Below are 17737 nucleotides of genomic sequence, written 5' to 3'. Positions count from 1 at the left end.
ACCCTCGGCCCGCGGGGACCGTGGGTCCCTGCAGAAGACCTCGTAATCGCCTGCCCGACAGCAGAAGTTTAGGCAGGAGAAACGCTTCTTTCTGTTATGCGGTAGCTTCTTTCTCAGGGGTTATAGCGGTGCCAGTTAGCTGGTGTTTCTGAACTGACGTAAAAAGATAGCTACAGTTTTATGTGCAAATCATTCAATATTCTTATTAATACAAACTTGCATAAAATATAGTTTCCTTTTCGAATAACTCAATCCTACGCTTTAGGAGGATGAACAGAACTTTATGGCACAAGATTTATCTAAATTAATGTGACTACGGCACTCATTGAGGGCAGTAAAACAAGGTGTACTATTCTGTTCCAATGACGGTCTCACTTTCACTGCTGCAGCCCGGCATTAGTGCAAAAAGATTTATGTTTGCGGCGAGGTACCAACATGTCTCTCCCCCTTCCTCTCACCCGCCAGCAGGAGTGCGAGCTCTCCTCGCAACAAGCGGAGGGAGAAGCGAGCTCCGCTCGCCGCCCCTCACCCGGCCGCGGCGAAGTTGCAGCCTTTCCGCGCAGGAGGCTGCGGGACGCACGCAAACCTGCGCGGCTCCAGTCCCGCGCAACTCCTGCCCTCGGTCACTCAGGCGGAGCAGGCGCCTCTGCCCTGCGCTGCGCTGCGCTGCGCTGGCCCGCGCGGGGGGGAGGCGGGAGCGCGTGTGAGCGTGTGCGCGCCGCCGTGCCCGCGCCCCCGCCGCCGCGATTGGCCGCGCCGCTGACAGCTGCGCCGCGATTGCAGGAGGCGCGGCGCGGCTCCGCCCCGCCGCCCGCGCCCGGGCACCATTCATAAACTAAACAACCCGCCGGCGGAGCCGGAGACACACAAACACGCGGAGGAGGAGGAGAGGCGCGGAAAGTGAGAGCTTCGGCGCGCGCTTCCAGGGGTGGGGAGGGGGAGGAGAAGCAATCCCGGGCACGGCAGCTACGCCCTCCTCCTGCTCAGGATAAAACACATTCTGTGCAAAGAAAAAAAAAATCAAAACAATCTATATAGAGCTGCAGGACAGGAATGAAAGATCACAGACCCAGTGCACAAGTCTGCGCCTAAAGATAGAGAAAGCCACAGAACCGGGTTCAGACAACGCCTCCAGCAGGAAAAGGGAAATCAACAACACCCCCTGACAGTCTGAGAGAGCAGCAGCCAAACTCATGCACATCTCTGGTGGTGCCACGGACTGAGAGAGAGGGAGACAGAGAGAGAGAGTTCACTCTTCCGCTCTGGGCATTTCTTGCATTCTTCTCCTCCTCTCGTACTGTGTGCGGTTTTAAACTTCGCCGCTGATCGGCTTTTCTGCGGGGACCTTCTGCGAGTCCTGGGGAAGTTTGTTTGGGTTATTTTTTTAATGAACTACTGAAACGTTTTTGTAGCCGCGTGGGGGGGGTGGGCGCCTCAGCGCAGAGGCAGCACATACCTCCCTGCCCCCGCCGCCACCCAAAACTTCGTGCTCCGGGAGCCTGCAGGGACTGCCCGCGGCTCCGGCGCCGCCGCCGCCAGCTCGCACCGGCCCGCTCGCCGGCGACTCGCACTGCTTCGAGCCGGGCAGCGCTCCGTTTCGCTCCTTTGTGTTCCGTCCTCTCGACCACTGCCATCCTCCTCCCTGATTTTTTAATTGCTCGCACTTGGGTGTTGCTGCCGTCTTCTTCCCGGAGGGGGTGGGGGTCTGCGATTTGGCTGGTGCCCTCCGCAAAGCTGCAGCCACCGCTAAAGCATTGGATCCCTCAACGTACTGCGAGAGCCCGGTGTACAGCCCGGACCTGTGCCCCAACATGATCGCCGCGCAGGCCAAGCTGGTCTACCAGCTCAACAAATACTACACGGAGCGCTGCCAGGCCCGCAAGGCGGCCATCGCCAAGACCATCCGCGAGGTGTGCAAGGTCGTGTCGGACGTGCTCAAGGAGGTGGAGGTGCAGGAGCCGCGCTTCATCAGCTCCCTGAGCGAGATCGACGCCCGCTACGAGGGGCTGGAGGTGATCTCGCCCACGGAGTTTGAGGTGGTGCTCTACCTCAACCAGATGGGCGTCTTCAACTTCGTGGACGACGGCTCCCTGCCGGGCTGCGCCGTGCTCAAGCTGAGCGACGGCCGCAAGCGCAGCATGTCCCTCTGGGTGGAGTTCATCACCGCCTCGGGCTACCTGTCCGCCCGCAAGATCCGCTCCCGCTTCCAGACGCTGGTGGCCCAAGCCGTGGACAAGTGCAGCTACCGCGACGTGGTGAAGATGATCGCGGACACCAGCGAGGTGAAGCTCCGCATCCGCGAGCGCTACGTGGTGCAGATCACGCCCGCCTTCAAGTGCACCGGGATCTGGCCCCGCAGCGCTGCTCAGTGGCCCATGCCCCACATCCCCTGGCCCGGCCCCAACCGGGTGGCGGAGGTGAAGGCGGAGGGCTTCAACCTGCTCTCCAAGGAGTGCTACTCACTGACGGGCAAGCAGAGCTCGGCCGAGAGCGACGCCTGGGTGCTGCAGTTCGGCGAGGCCGAGAACCGGCTGCTGATGGGCGGCTGCCGGAACAAGTGCCTCTCGGTGCTGAAGACCCTGCGCGACCGGCACCTGGAGCTGCCGGGGCAGCCGCTCAACAACTACCACATGAAGACGCTGCTGCTGTACGAGTGCGAGAAGCACCCGCGGGAGACCGACTGGGACGAGGCGTGCCTGGGCGACCGGCTCAACGGCATCCTGCTGCAGCTCATCTCCTGCCTGCAGTGCCGCCGCTGCCCCCACTACTTCCTGCCCAACCTAGACCTCTTTCAGGGCAAACCCCACTCGGCCCTAGAAAGCGCTGCCAAACAGACCTGGAGGCTGGCCAGAGAAATCCTCACCAATCCCAAAAGCCTCGACAAACTATAGGGCTAACACCCACGCGCACAAAACGAACCCTCCGTAAACAACGACGGCGACTACAAACTTTTTATTTAACGCACCCGACGACAGCGAGAGGCGGCGAAACGAACGCGCCCCGCCGGCCCCGGCCCGCCCCCACCCACCTGCAGTTCGGCGTTTAAAAACTTGCGGGCATTTCCCCAGCATAAACTCGCACTGCGTTCCACGGGCGAAGGGAAAAACCTCTCCTCTTTTCCTCCAATGTGAATTTTTAAAAAGTCACAAAAAGAAGCGATCGGACTTTTGCAACACCAAAACGAAACCCGAAAGGTACATTTTCGAATAAATGTATAGTCCTTTTCTTATTCTTTCTTGTTTGCCTAAATGTTGTCACCAAGTGAAAAATTATTTAACTATATGTACAAATTTCCCTTTAAAAAAGTTTTACTGATGTTAAATGTATTTCAGTGCCAAGGTCAGATTATGTGCCCCACAACTGACTTGTTGCAAATAGTAATAAAAATATTACTTTAACTTTACATCGACTTTTTTTGTGAATGGTTCTTAAATTCAGACTAGTAGATTATTTCTGAACCTCAGGAAAAAGAAAAAAGGAAAAAAAACCCACAGAAACACGAAAAGTAAAGACAGTTTAAACGCGATGCCTAGCCGATGGCTTAGCTCGGCATATTCACTGACGTTTTCTAAAGTTCCCCCTATTTTCTATTAAAATGGTGCATCTAAGAAAAAAATCTTACATATTTTTGTAGCTGAACATGTGACAACAGCCGTTATATTTCTATGCCTTTAAACTTCCCCTCTAAATCTTGAGAATATAGGGACCATCTCGCAGCAACTCGCCAGAATTTGGACAGAATTAGAGGAACACGGCATTTCTATCGTATATTCGCCACGCTTATTTTCCCGTGTAGTTTTCTGGTAAATCTCAAACGCCCCATGTTTTCTTTTAAAAATACACTGCTCTTTGCTTTCGCTTACCAGAGCGAATGAGCTATCCATTTGACTTTGACACGAAGGAAGTATAGATCTGCCCTGAATAATTAACACGCTTTAGAGCAACTGGTCGATATTTTTTTAAAGCAAACATTTGTTTTTCCCGAATTTTAAATACAGCATAAAATCGCACCCTAGCGTAGCACCGTACCCAGAGGAGCACATAAATGCCAGAGGAAACCAGTCAGGTCTGTATTAACACTCCGCAACCAGACAGCTTCGGTCTCGTTCCCCGCCCAAGCCCCCTCTCCCGTAAAAAATAAAATGCTAGCCGATTCGTTGTATTTTATGCTACAGGGATTTTTATTCTAAGTTTTCTAAGGACGACTTAAAATATTTGCAGCATTTTTCTGGAACGCAATTCTGAGTTTTCAAAGCATTATCATTATCTGCTCTCGCGACCCGAAATATTTCCAAGTCGGTTTGGAGCATTTCAAGCGAGTTCTCGTGCCCTTTCCGAGGGAGGTAAAATGTAACTTCTTGCTCTAAAGAACTACTTCCGTTTCTTTGTGGACGGATCCGGAAAGAAATAGCCATTCACATTTGGGTTCCTTTTGTCTTTAAGTTAAAACGAAATTAAAAGCTCAAAACAGAGCCCGGGAACTAAACTTAAAGCAAAACTGCGGTCACTCAGAAGGCAATCCTAGCTAACGGAAAACAGACACTGACTGTGTAAAACGCCCGTGTAAAAGCGCTTTTGTGCTCTCTGCACCCAAACAGCCGTGCATATTCTCACTCGGTTAATTTTAGGAAAGCGGTGTTATTCGTGACGTTAAAGCCTTAACACGTTCCGCGAGTTTCTCTTAGAGCCGTCAGAGCGCTGAACGTGCCTCACCTGCCACAAGCGGTTTCAGCGCTAGGCGGGAGCGCTGCCGCTTCCTTGAGAAAACAGCCCCGGACTGCGAGTGTAAACTCTGATCTTATCGGCACCGATACTATCTCTGCTGCAGGTTTTCCTTCACAAACTTGTCACAATGTTTTCTTTTCAGTAGTTTAGACAAATATACAAGTAGCTTAAATTTATCAAACACATGAAGACTCATTAATTAAGCAAGCCGCCTGCATTCCCCCGGAGCAGGCTTTCTTTGAGGGGCCTGTTGTCCTGCAGCAGCGCCAGGCACCGGCGGCCAGGTGCAGCCACTGAGGCAGAAGGTGGGGCGCGGAGACGCTAATACTTAAAAGAAAGCTCTGCTGTCACCCTGGCTGCTTCTAAAGCAAAAACATTCAGGTTTGATTTTTAGTGCTCCCCCCCTTTTTTTTGCATACACACACGAGACACTAAGGAGGGTCTTCAAAAAAAAATTTTTTTAGGACCTGACTAGAGTAGGACCACAACTAGAATATAAGAGATGCCTTCCGTATTCATGTGACTGGCTTCATCTTTTATAGGAACCTAAATAAAATCTCTCAGGTACAGAATTAAAGATGCAGTCAGACCAGAATGCCTGCTCGCAGTTATGAAAATAACTACCAAATGTATGAGAAAAGGAGAAAAGGAAGCAAAATGAATGTATGTCGATGCCCCATAAAACAGGTAATAGGAATGGTAAGAATTCTTAACTGCACTTCCATGTCCTATGTGCTAAACATGGAACAAAAACATACACAGTAAGCAGAGCCGTAAGACTTTTTTCATGGTAATAGAATACATAACAGAATATTTTAGATTGATGATGCAATTCAGTACCATATCAAAATGTCTTTATATTTAATACTTGTATTCTTTTCACCATCAAATTAAAAAAAAAAAGTACTACCAAAAGAGTAAGCATATCAAAATTTTAAAAGCTTTTTCATACTTTAAACCATTTCAAAAATATTTCAGGACAACAGAAAAGTTAAATTTCATTTATGGTACCACATAAAAATCACAATTCTAGTTAATTGCTCATATTAAATTCTAGCTCTAAGAATTTAATAGTATTCTTTTTCAAAATAAATTTATTCCTTGATAGTATTTGATAATCCCAGCTTTCAGAGTCACCAATGCCATTTTTAATACAGACAAGACCAATTTATTCAATAGGAACAAAGAACTGAACTGATGCTTAACAAACAAGATATCCTCTACAGAAAAGCAAAGACCTAATTCTGTATAGCACCACTACCTTCAACTTTTTTTCCTTCAAAAAGAAGTTATTACCCTATTTAATAATAAGCAGTTATTTTAAATCCAAGAGCTTTCACTGTGCTTAAAATTGAATACAAGAATATTTACCAGCAATGTGCCATACTTTTGAAATGCTGCTGAAATACTGTAAAAACGTTCAAGTGCAACCTTATTGAGTGAATTTCACAATATAATGCCTTTGAAATTGGAATTTTACTGAAAGGGGACTCATTTTAAGCAAAACACGAGTAATCAAGTAACTCGGAGCAAATAAAGTTTGCGGAAATTAACAAGTTAGTTCAGAAACACATTTTAAGAGGGCAATTATGTTTTCTCCTTAGGCACAATAAATAATAACAGGCCCTATAAAATCTCTTACAGAATAATAAGATACAGAAGCACTGCAAACCTAAGAGTGTAGGAAGTTAAGCACGATGTTATATTGGCATTATATAAAAATAGAAAAGTAAAACAAAGCATTGGGGCTAACAGCCTTGTTGAACTTTCTAGTATTCACACAGGCCTGTGATCCAAGATGTCTTTATTTAAGATGCCTCCCTGGAGCTTTATTCGCAGCAAGCTAATTAACATTCAAGCAGGGTCGAATTGTGGGAGGGGGAGAAAAGGGAGAGGGAAAGAAGGTGTCACTTAAGTGAAGTTCAGTAATGTGTATGGTCAGTCACAAACTTATTAAAGGGGGAACATAGCAGACCAATAGAGGTAGAGGAAGTAGAATGAAGAATTAAAGGTCGTGGGTAATTTGTCATCATCTCTCAGAGCTCAGGGTCAATGATCTCTTACCTTCGGGTCGATTTTCTTAAAACTGGGATCTTCTTCATCCACCTCAAAGTAGACCTCAGAGGAAGTGATGGAAAGAGTGCCTTTCACTACAACTGAGGGTGCCACAAGCTGAGCTGGTGCACTTAGGTTAACTGGACCTGCCAAAGGGCAAAAACACCAACAATATTCAAAACAGAAAAGACAACAAGTGCAAATTACTAGCTTTTCAAGTTTAATATATAAAAATATATAAATAAACTGAAGAGCTTAGCTTTAAAAAACAAAACTCTCTTATCCCAGGAAAAAACATATGTAATAGATTTACAGCGTCTCTCTGCTGTCAAACATCGAAGCAGCTACAATTGCAAACTGATGCATATATTATACATGCCAGAGATGGCTTTAGCATAGCAGGATATAGTTTTTACTCGGCTGCATTTTGGTTTTGAGAAACTTCAGTAGTTGCATACCTCCTTTTATAAGCAATCTAGAGAGTGCACACATGAACACTTGAAATCTTATTGTCAAATGTGTTCTTTAGGAACTGGAGAGTTTCAATAGCTTTCTGCAAAGATGAACACAGCAGTCAAGGCTCAAAGTTGTCTAACTGTAAAGTGTTCCCTCATGGATGCTAGAAATCTATTGTTAAGGTTACACAATGTTGTAGAGTCTAAAGTTAAATGTTTTAAAGATGCTTTTGATTCCATGTTAAATATTGTTCAAGGATTCCATATAGTGTTAGTGTAGCTCAGGGACTGTGGGAGTAAACAGCTGGAGGGTTGGTTTCCAACTGAATGAATTTTTATTGGAATAATAACATCTCCACAGGGCTTATCACAGGGACAAATCAGACTACTACTGAAAACAATAGGTTCAGCACAGATCTGACAATACAGAGCCTATTATATAAACTAACACATATAGAAAGAAAGGAGGTTAGGTTTGTCATTCAGCTGATTAAGAGGTAAGGAAAAGAAGTTACTTGCTTGCAGTATTATCTGACTTTTGTAAAACAGTGGAAGATATGAAAGTGACATAGACAATTTTGTTTTAATAAAGCATCTATAAATGAGGTACACACGTTCAGGTAATCAATGTGAGAATAACAGACAAAAAATTCAGATGAATTATTTCCATCGATTGTTAGGAGGGTGATGGTCCTTAATCTCACATCAATCTCAATGTGTGCCACTAGGACAAAAGAAGAGATGCTCTGCTGAGATCAGAGCAGCTTTGCCCTCTATTCCCAATGTACAAATACATTGTGTTTGCAGATGGGCATGAGATAGCTGCAGAACTGCCATGATTTCCCAAAGCTCACCCCCCCCAAATGGATGAAATAAGCAGCTATGTGTTCTTTTGCTGTCTCCCTTTGCCCTCTGTACATTAGCATGTAATCCAGAGGAGAAATAACATTTTTTCAATCATTCTCAGACATTCAATTACAGGGCAAGCAGACAGCTGCAGAAGCTGGGGCAGTCCAGGTCCTGTAGAAGACCCCTGACAATTTCCACTTCATTTCTAACCCACACCACTTTATTAGTGAGGATTACTACTTAATCCTATTGCCATTGTCAAGATTATATAATTAAACTCCCCTTTCACCTCTATTACAGTATGAATGTATTACTAGAAGCAATGAATGTATAATAAAAGAGAAGGAAACAGGGAGAAGTCTGTTGAGAAGGAAGCTCATGGCAGAAAGGAAAAAAAGACTCACATACACAAAAATGCCATCGCATTATTCTCCAATTACTTTGCTTTACTTCACTCTTCCTACTTTTTTTTTTTTTTAATTAGACTGTAATTTTAACTTTGCTTTTAAAAAATAAGAAGAGTTGAATGCAGTTCGGGCACGGGATAAGCAAACTGCCAATAAATAACACTTCTGGTAATTTCACTAAATTATCATAATGGATGATTATACTACTAGGTTCTCAGGGAACTAGAATTATCCAAGAAATGAAGTCTTTCTCTATGGTAAAGGGGCATGGACACCATATGAGAAAGTTGAAAAGCATGGAGAAGTTTGCATTTTCCTGAAAACCCATGTTCCCCAAATAACAATGAAGATGCACTGGAACTCCCAGTCCCTGAACTGAGGGGTTACTGTTTACATTTTGTACTGTACAGAAATGGGCTCATTCCACCTGGATTGAAATATCAGCAAAGACGGTTGCATGTGACCCACTAAAATTAATCACGTTCAAGGAACTGAAGTAGTACTTCTTCTTCAGGAAAAAGTGAAGTCAAACATGGGTATGGCCTGTGGGGAAGGGACTTAAATGGGGAAATGACAGGAGGTTTAAAGGAGTTAAACCCAGTGCATGTACAGATCCTTTGAACCCAAGCAAATAACTAATGTATACAATTTTTATAAACTCAGAAAAAAAGTAAAGCTCTCCAAAGCCTTTAATTGCAGAAAACTTACATAACTGCCCACCAGCCCTAATGTTTTGAGGAGTGGAACAAAGTCAAAAATAGAGAAAGGAAGCTCTTTTCAAGGAAGAGCTACTGTTTCTAAGGAAGGTTTCCTAGAGCACTGACAGAAATCCACTGTGGAAGCAAGAAGGTTATAAAAGCTAGAGAAAGAAAGCTCACAACTCTCCTCAAGTAAATCCCCAGCACCTGAGGTGCATAGAAAAATGATCTTTCAGTAACTCCTTTATGGGAAGGAACAATTTGTCCGTGTGTATCCCTGAAACATTATTCACTGTAGAACAGGGGAGATCAGAACTTAAACAGTAAAGAAGCTGAGGAGAAACTAGACAGCTGAAGTTACCCGTGAAGTTGTCCAAATCTTTATCCTCGATGGATGACAGGGTATCATCGTCTCCTTCCAAGAGAATCTCACTTTCTGAGTTCTGATTGCCTAAAACTTGACTCTTGATGGACTGCTTTCCTTTAACAAGCACATCTTCATCTGGAGCTGAAATGAAAAAGACACACAGTTGTCTGTCAAGTCTCAGAGGCAACAGTTACAATGCAGTCTAATGGCTTTTAAAATGAAAATTGAGGAAGAAAACTCTGTTCAGGACCATCTACGGGAAGCACCKGTGTTAATCCTCTAGTGTTAGGACACAACTAGTTTTAATCCTATTAAGCCTGCTCAAAATTATCTGGAGCTCACTGCAGCATTTAGCTCTATTTCAAGTCTTCACGACAGAGGAGGGGAAAGATGTAACAAACTCTCTCCCCCCTGCGACTTTCCAGCGGCAGCGGAGCTCTCCCGCTGGGAGGGGGTCCGGCGTGCCAGGCCTGAACCCGACTCTCCAAAGCGGGGCCCAAGCGCTGGTCTGGCCGGGCCAAACCGAGCGGGAAGGGGGCCGCGAGGACCCACCGGCCGAGCGCGGAGCGAGCGAGTCCCCAGGGGGAGGGCTCCCGCCGGAGGGCGGGCGCCGCGGCGCAGCCTGAGCCGCGAGCAGGGCAGGTAGCGGGGCTCCGCGGCTGCTCCGCGCGGGGCCGGGCCCGCAGGTGGGCGAGGGAGGCGCCGGCGGCGAGAGCGCCCGGGGGCTGGGGGAGGGGAAACCTAAGAGGCCGCCTCCGAAAGCGCCGGGCAGAGCGGGCGCCGGGATCCCCACGGCTGCCGTTAGCCGTACGGACAAGTGAGAATCCTGTGCGCATCTGGTCAGGCGGAAACGCGCACACGCCGGTAAAGGAGACGTTCAGGACCCAGGAGCCCGCCGGGGCCGGAGGCAGGCGTGCACCTGCTCCGCGGAGTCCCGCAGTGCCGCCGGACCGCGAGGGGGGCACAGCGCTGCCCTGCCGGCTCGCTTCCGAAGAGGGCGGCAGGGCGCGGGCAGCCCCGGTCACCCGGGGCGCGCAGCCCCGCGCCGCGGCGGGACCCGCGCGGGCGGTTCCGCCTCCGCGCCCCCCTCGCCCCCTCGCCCCCGGGCCGGCCCCCGCGCCCTCTCCTCCAACAAACAGCAACTGGGCAAGGAAATGCCAGGGCCAGGTGGAAATAGCTGTAATGGTATCTCTGCGCTGCCGCTTCTAAATATTTTGTTTAAATTACAAGCTCAAAGCGGCAGCAAACAGAAGGCGATAGCTGACTACACACAGAAGTTAATAATTGCTTTGCGAAAAGGTAAAAGACAGCAGAGGGTTTTTTATTTAAGTTTAAAATAAAAACATTATTTCTTAAAAAGAAATTGAGAATGCACATGGCACTGCTATGTTTGCAAAACATCCACCAAACATATCATGACCAACTAACTTCACCACATTGCTCATTACTTTGTTTGATTGCTGCCATACATGAAGTTCCACTGGCTTACTTAAAAAAATGGTAATCTGCAAACATTTACAGAAGAAAGCAATTCCCCAGTGGCTATATAAATATAAAGTTTCAATTGTTTAAGTAAATATATGCACATAAATTGCAAATAATAAACTTTTTAATTAAGTGAAAACTTAAAAAAAAAAACAAAAAAGAGAGAGCCTGAAAGTACCCTGTTTCATTTTAGGCCTTCAGCTAAAAAAAGAAAGAAAAAGTTTAACTTGACACACAAAATGTAATTTATGCATGATCATTTTCCCCTAACCAGTAACTGTCACTTGTAAGTAAGGCTAAAAAAAAAAAAAAAGAAAAAAAAAGAAACCTTGAAAAACTTTAACTGCATTGTACAAACTCAAATTTTACTTTCTTCTAAAATGCACTGGTTCGTGTAAATAATGGAAACTCATATTCTGGAATTGTTCAACCTGAGCTGAAAACCTTCTTGTCATGGAAAATATGCAGCTGATATTTAGAAAGGTTTTCCTGTAATTAACTCCCTCTTGAGGATTTTAAGTTAGCAGCAGTAAAATTACCAACAGTATACTAATATACACCACATGCACTGTTACTCAGTGGCCTAACAGCATTCTGCTGAAGATTAAAAGGAAAGTAAAATAGAACCAAAACCATTCCAAGAATAAATAAAGATAATCAATTCTTTTTCTTTTTTCTTTTTTTAATACTGGCAAACTGTATTTGTTGTTTCATAAACTCTGTCTGCACTGTACCTATCTGCCATTTCTGCTTCCTTTACTATAATCTATTTGCAGTATACTGAAGATGCCATTTTAAACTAGACATCTACCTATTCTCATTTAATATTTAAGTGAAAGACAAGATCAAAGTTTAATACTTTTATATTTAGCACAAAAGTTTTTTGTCCAAGATAGTAGCATGTCCTTCAGTCCTTTTTCTCATTAAGAAAAAATAAAATCAACATGGCACCTTCTAAGCCAAGGGTGATTGGATAGGAGCAATTTACCTCTCCTGCCTCATCGTCTTTACTTTTTCAGATTTTATTTCTTTCCCAAGCTTATATTATACTGATTCAAAAATGTAAATTACGTAAGATGTAACTGCCTTTTTCTTTTTTTTAAAAGATCTTAGACCAAGAGTTATTTTAGTCGATTCTTATGGAAGTTTTCAATTTCTATCATCTCTTTGCATATGACGCTAGCTATCCACATTTCCTGGCATGCTGGTATGCATAAACATTTATATACGCACATGCATACGAAGACGCAGAGCATGAATACATATCTTCAAATACTAGCTTCTGGAAGGCAATAAGACATCATACTCTGAACCACAAACCTTTTTTTTTTTTTTTGGTCTTGAGTTGAATTACACACTACACCTACATCCAACACATACAAGCTCACATGTGGGTATGTGTTTGCATGGAAATGGAATATATTCCACACAGATTCATCTATTTTATACACTTGTATAGATAGACAATCTTTGGTTCTCTCTCAGTATTTACTGATTAGAGAGAAATGCATCTGAGCGAGTATGACTGCCATGTAACTTACACTCAGTTCCCACATACGTGCTTCGGTAGAGTACATCTGATTTCCTATTTCAGGTCCCAAACTCTACTCTGCCATCTGCTAACCCAAACTGCTCTGTGCCAGGTCTGGCTATTCTTGGCACGACTGGAGCTTCTGGCTCCAATCCTGCAGATCTAAGCATATATTCACATACATCTTTTCAAGATCAAGACCTGAAGGCATGGCCTGTGTTGCACGGTACATAACAGCATGCTGGCAGAGTATTTATCTAGCACAGTAATTTCATTATTGTAATTCCATACAGTTCTTCCCAAACTGCTCTATAAGACCCCATTTCCCCTTCTTCAAGGAGCTTTTTGCAAACAGATCTCTGCATCTGCATAGAGCCTCATTTATTCCGGCTAAGCCTTTGGAACACTCGGGTGTAAAAATAGGAATTTAGCTTATATTGCTGAACAAACTGCAAGCTTTCATAGAATGAGAAACTATTTTAAATTGTTTGTCCACAGCTTTACTTTAAACAAGGGAGGCATTTTTTAAAAGCCATTTGAAAAAGAGTATCAGAAAGCACCATACAGAAGATAACTTACTATTAAGGGTTTTTTATTTCTGGTAAATATATTGGAAAAAGCAATTCAGGGAAAAGTTGCTTTAAAAAAATTTTACTACTTTTTTTTTTTTTAAGGGAATAAAAGAAACCTCCTTCTAGTCCTCCCACTTCTTTAAGACGACAGCACTGGAAAAAAAATGAGCACTTTCACATCAGATATTTTTTATTTTATTTTTACAACTTCTTTTTTATCCCTTGCATTGAGGCAGTGAAAACTGACCAGTCAAATTCAATATTGTATATGATCAGTTCCTAGTCAGTTTGGGTTACAATGCTCTGAACTAACTCAGCCTATTGTCTTGACTGAAATACTACAGACTATTTTAATCCCCCCCCAAAGGTTTTTAACATGTCAGTAAAAACCAACAACAAACCACTTGTTAAAAAGCTTGCTAAAAGTATTTTCTTGCAACTAAAGATTCTTTCACAAAATGTTGTACTTGGCAGTCAATCTAAATCTGAAGTACTCATTTTTGCCTGATATTAGTTTCCAGGAACAGAATTTTGACTTTCACACCTATATAATTTCTAAATATTGTGGCTTAATTTCTAAACAATGGGGGATTGGGGAGGAGGGAATAACGCAGAAAAGAGTTAACTCTTTCCATACCGAACTTTGTCCACCCATCCACCTTCACCTCCCTTTCCTTCCCCCACAATACACAAGGAGACTGATTTTATAAATAGACATTTTGGAGGGATTTTTTTTTTCCCCTTTGAAAAATTACCTAAAGCCCTTTTTTCCCAAGCAAGTTAATGTGAACTTGGGAATGGCAATTAAATTGTCAGAATTAAAAAATTTGTTTTTAACTAGAAGGTAGCCAGAAGTATAGTCATGGGGCTGGTATTGATTGTCTGAACAGAGAACATTAGTCTTCAGGTATTTATTCTGCCACCTCTGCACCAGAGGCTCTCCTTCAAATCAAATCAATCCCTGGAAAAGATTGGTTTTTCCTACTAAAACACATAACTAGGCTGCAACAGAGCTGATTTTGCTGCTGCTGTTCTCTATAGGTTTTACTCAACAATATCTAGACTTCTGATTGTTTCGGGATCTTATTCACATTTGCAAATTGTGATCTTTCCTGGCCTGGGAGCTCTCTGGGGCAGGGACTACATTTGATTTTATTTGAAAGATACCAAGCAGTTCATAACGTGTATCTTAATAGTGAAAAGTGCTAAAATCTATGTTTTCAAGCATGTTTACTGCAATAGTTCTTTTCCATTATTTTTGCACTATTTTCCCCTGTCTCCCCTTTGGCAAAATCCCACATGTCCAATTTCAGGTTTTAGTTTTGTTCTGTTTTGTTTTGAGAAAAGCTTAACTAGGCAATAGGGAACCTCTTATCCATTATTTCAAAAATACATTTGCTTTTGACATGTGTATAATTAATTGAAATAGAATGACTAATGACAGATTATTGTTAAGAAATCATAAAACACAAGGGCAAATCTACTCAGAACTCTAAGGACATCCACACTGTGAAAACAGGGCCTGAAAGGCTGGATCCCACAATCTGCAAGGACTGGATTTCCTGACCTCGAATTGGTAAATATTAAAAATTTATAAATGCAGTTCAGAAAGAAATAGATCAAGTGATGATTCAAGCTGACCCTTCTGACAACTGTACCTTCTGCAACTTGTTCTTTTCTTAAAAAAACCTTTGTGTTACTGTACATTATGCTTAGTTTCTGGTTGGACTGCAATTTGTACTTGGTTCATCTATTTTATACCTCACCAGTGGAAAAGTCTTGGAACAAGACAATCTCATCAGTAGACATAGTGATATACACTCAGGCAGATGGTAATTATTTATATTTTTAGAAATCATACACATGAAATAATGACTTAAGGTAAAACTAGAATATTCACTGCATAGATAAAGAAACAGAATGGCAACATTATGCAATTAAATTCAAAATTTAAAAAAATCAGTAATTAAATATAATAGAAACTTGTTAAGGATGTCAAATGCTGAACAGAAGAAAAGGCTGAGAGAAAACAATTAGCCCTATTTAAATTACCAGGGTTAGCTAGAAGCTACATATTATCAGATAGTTACTTTTATTCACTCTTATTTTTGCATAGACAAAAATTGTACTCCTCTCAATTGCAAATTGAGTAGGAGTGATAGCCCTTCAAATATATCATGAATTAGTGAAAACATCACATTAATATAAAAGATGAATAATGGTATTAATGTGTGCTTACTTATGAAATAAGAATTAGTTACACAAATATAAATAGGAGCTGCAAATATTTTGCAGTGAAAATAACAAAGATATTTTTCAAAATATTGATAAACAATATAAAAATTAAATGAAAAATATTCCATTGGAAATATCAGTAGAGTGCATAAAACTATGACAAGATCTATCTAATTTAAACTACATGTAATTGTAAGGGTGGGGGGAAGGGAAGCTCTTTTTAATCTAAAGGTTATTAAACAAAAAGACACCTTGTGTCCTTAAAAGTCCATGGCATAGAAACAACACATAATATTAACAACTAGCCCCAAAGCAAAAAGTGGGTTAATTAATTCTACATCTTGTTCCTCTTTCTATGGTCAAAGATGTACGGGTCTAGGAACATTATTGCTTTTAGATCACTTTATTGACTATGCTCTGTATGGTCATTTATTTTAAAGGTCTGATGTCTCATTTGGCATTATATCAGCTGACATATTGTAGACATTTTCTTCCAGAAATGGCCCTTTAAGGCTGAGTGCAAGAGGTTAAGATGCCTGATGGAAACTTACTTTACAATAGTGATATTCCACATGCATACAATAATCTTAATAATTTTAAATTAGCATGAATTGCATGCTGTCACATATAATGTGTGTGTATGCATATGTATGTGTGTATACATATACACACACACACACACACTTGATATATATTTATATGCACAGTAATTCACAGACTAAAAAAGAACAAATTACCAACATTTAAATGATTCTATTCCATGACATGTACCTTTAAGGTGAAGGGTTAACTTAGCTTTAATCATAAGCAAATTATTTTTAAATATAAGAATGATTTCTCTACCTTATCAATGTATCTTAATTAGATTGCAAAGACATAGAATTCTAGACTTAAACCCAAAGTTTGCTAGCTGTGCTTTTTTATTCCTTTTAGTTTATCATCGAGCTCTCAAACTGGTTATTGTATTAATTTTGTAAATATGTTCCTCTAGATTAGACATAGAAATATGTAACTGAGTGATCCCTGATAATAAAATGAAAAAAATATATGGTTAAAAATGCCATCTCTATTTTTAAAACACCAGGTAGAAATTTCCATTACCATTTACTGCTTGTTGTGTTTTGGTATTTGTTACTACTTTTTCGTATCAAATTCCCATAGTTAAAATTGAGGACTTAAACATATGCAAAGGTCTGAATACCCAGTCAGCTTTAGAAGTGCTATTTTTGTTTTAATATAAAGACAGACAGATCTTTAGCTAAGACTATCTGAAGTAACTGGTGTGGATTTCCGAACAGGAAATGTTTTCTTCTGAAGTTCCTAAAGCATAAACAGGTAATTTACCACAAAAAAGTGTGCTCAGAGATTAGTGCAAAAATTGCATCCACAGTGAGAACTGTATGTGCAATCGTATGCAAAATATGCACAATGTGCCAGATCAACTAAGACATAACGAAGAGGCTTAACAGATACCAACATTGCTTATAATAAATAATGGTCAGTTTATCTTTGTATTGAACATGTCTGAAATGCAAGGACAAGCCTTTGGCATTTGGGACAATTCTATAGTGTTTTGCAGCAAGGAAGGTCTAGTCCTCACTACCAGGTACTGTAACCTGCTGCTATTAGCAAGAAGCAGTTTTTACACTGACCATGTTCTCCAGCTGTTTTTAGTGTCGCTTCAGGATGTGTCGATCCAAGGGGGTTATGCACAAATCGTCGCCGGCGCCGCAAGTCATCTTCCCAGTAGTCAAGGCGCCAGAACTCACGAGGACGACTACAATGAAACAGAGGAGCCACATATGTTAGCAATTATCAAACAGCATGGTAGCACTGAATTTCTGCATAAAGCTCTCCTTGTTTGCGCTGCCTTTTTTTTTTTTTTTAACCTCCCCCCTTTCTGCAATCTTTTACTTAGGTATGTCCTTGAAAATAACAATATCACCTTCCAGTCTAAGGAACTCCTTTCCCTTTTTTCTTGGAAGGTGAAATGAGCACTAAATACATCATTCTGAAATGAATTGCTGACAGTGTGATCAGTTTCCCCACACTCTAGTGGCATGCGCTCCGATTTCAGCCTCATTTCAGCCTCAGCAGGGCACCTTTCTCAGTGACTGCATTTATAAACCAGAATAGGGAAAAGGCTATTATAAATATGGTATAGCATTACCTATATTAATCAAAGTCTGTCCCCCTTCATTTTTCTTCCTAATTTGTGCCTTTTTGCACAAGGTCAGTAAATCATACCATGTATTCTTGGTCCAGAAAGTGTTAACTTTAATGAATACCTCAGTTACATGGTTATGTATGTGATAATAAAATATTACTCTGTTTAGATGTGCAGGAATTTAATTAAAA

At 42.2% G+C, this 17737-nt stretch overlaps 2 protein-coding genes across 2 annotated transcripts in view; one reads left to right on the top strand and one right to left on the bottom strand.

Annotated features, from left to right (window-relative positions):
* Positions 1-17737, bottom strand: part of LOC112976363 (lipopolysaccharide-responsive and beige-like anchor protein) — a gene marked incomplete at its 5' end in the record, with an annotated part of 360077 nt that overhangs the window by 181252 nt on the left and 161088 nt on the right. Inside the window, 3 exons of the mRNA XM_026087491.1 lie at positions 6790-6926; positions 9551-9697; positions 17032-17156. Coding sequence (XP_025943276.1) covers positions 6790-6926; positions 9551-9697; positions 17032-17156 — 409 coding nt within the window. The remainder of the gene's footprint in view (positions 1-6789; positions 6927-9550; positions 9698-17031; positions 17157-17737) is intronic.
* Positions 1585-3286, top strand: MAB21L2 (mab-21 like 2). Its single transcript, XM_026087531.1, has one exon. The coding sequence runs from the start codon at positions 1812-1814 to the stop codon at positions 2889-2891; it is 1080 nt and encodes a 359-aa protein (XP_025943316.1). The 5' UTR covers positions 1585-1811; the 3' UTR covers positions 2892-3286.

This window comes from Apteryx rowi, unplaced genomic scaffold (assembly GCF_003343035.1).
Source record: "Apteryx rowi isolate R43461 unplaced genomic scaffold, aptRow1 scaffold_72, whole genome shotgun sequence".
In the NCBI taxonomy this organism is placed as follows: Eukaryota; Metazoa; Chordata; class Aves; order Apterygiformes; family Apterygidae; genus Apteryx; species Apteryx rowi.
This window is presented reverse-complemented; position numbering and strand designations above follow the sequence as displayed.

Bases quoted from the DNA above. Each gene is read 5' to 3' on its own strand.
- MAB21L2 (XM_026087531.1), top strand. From the start codon at position 1,812: ATGATCGCCGCGCAGGCCAAGCTGGTCTACCAGCTCAACAAATACTAC.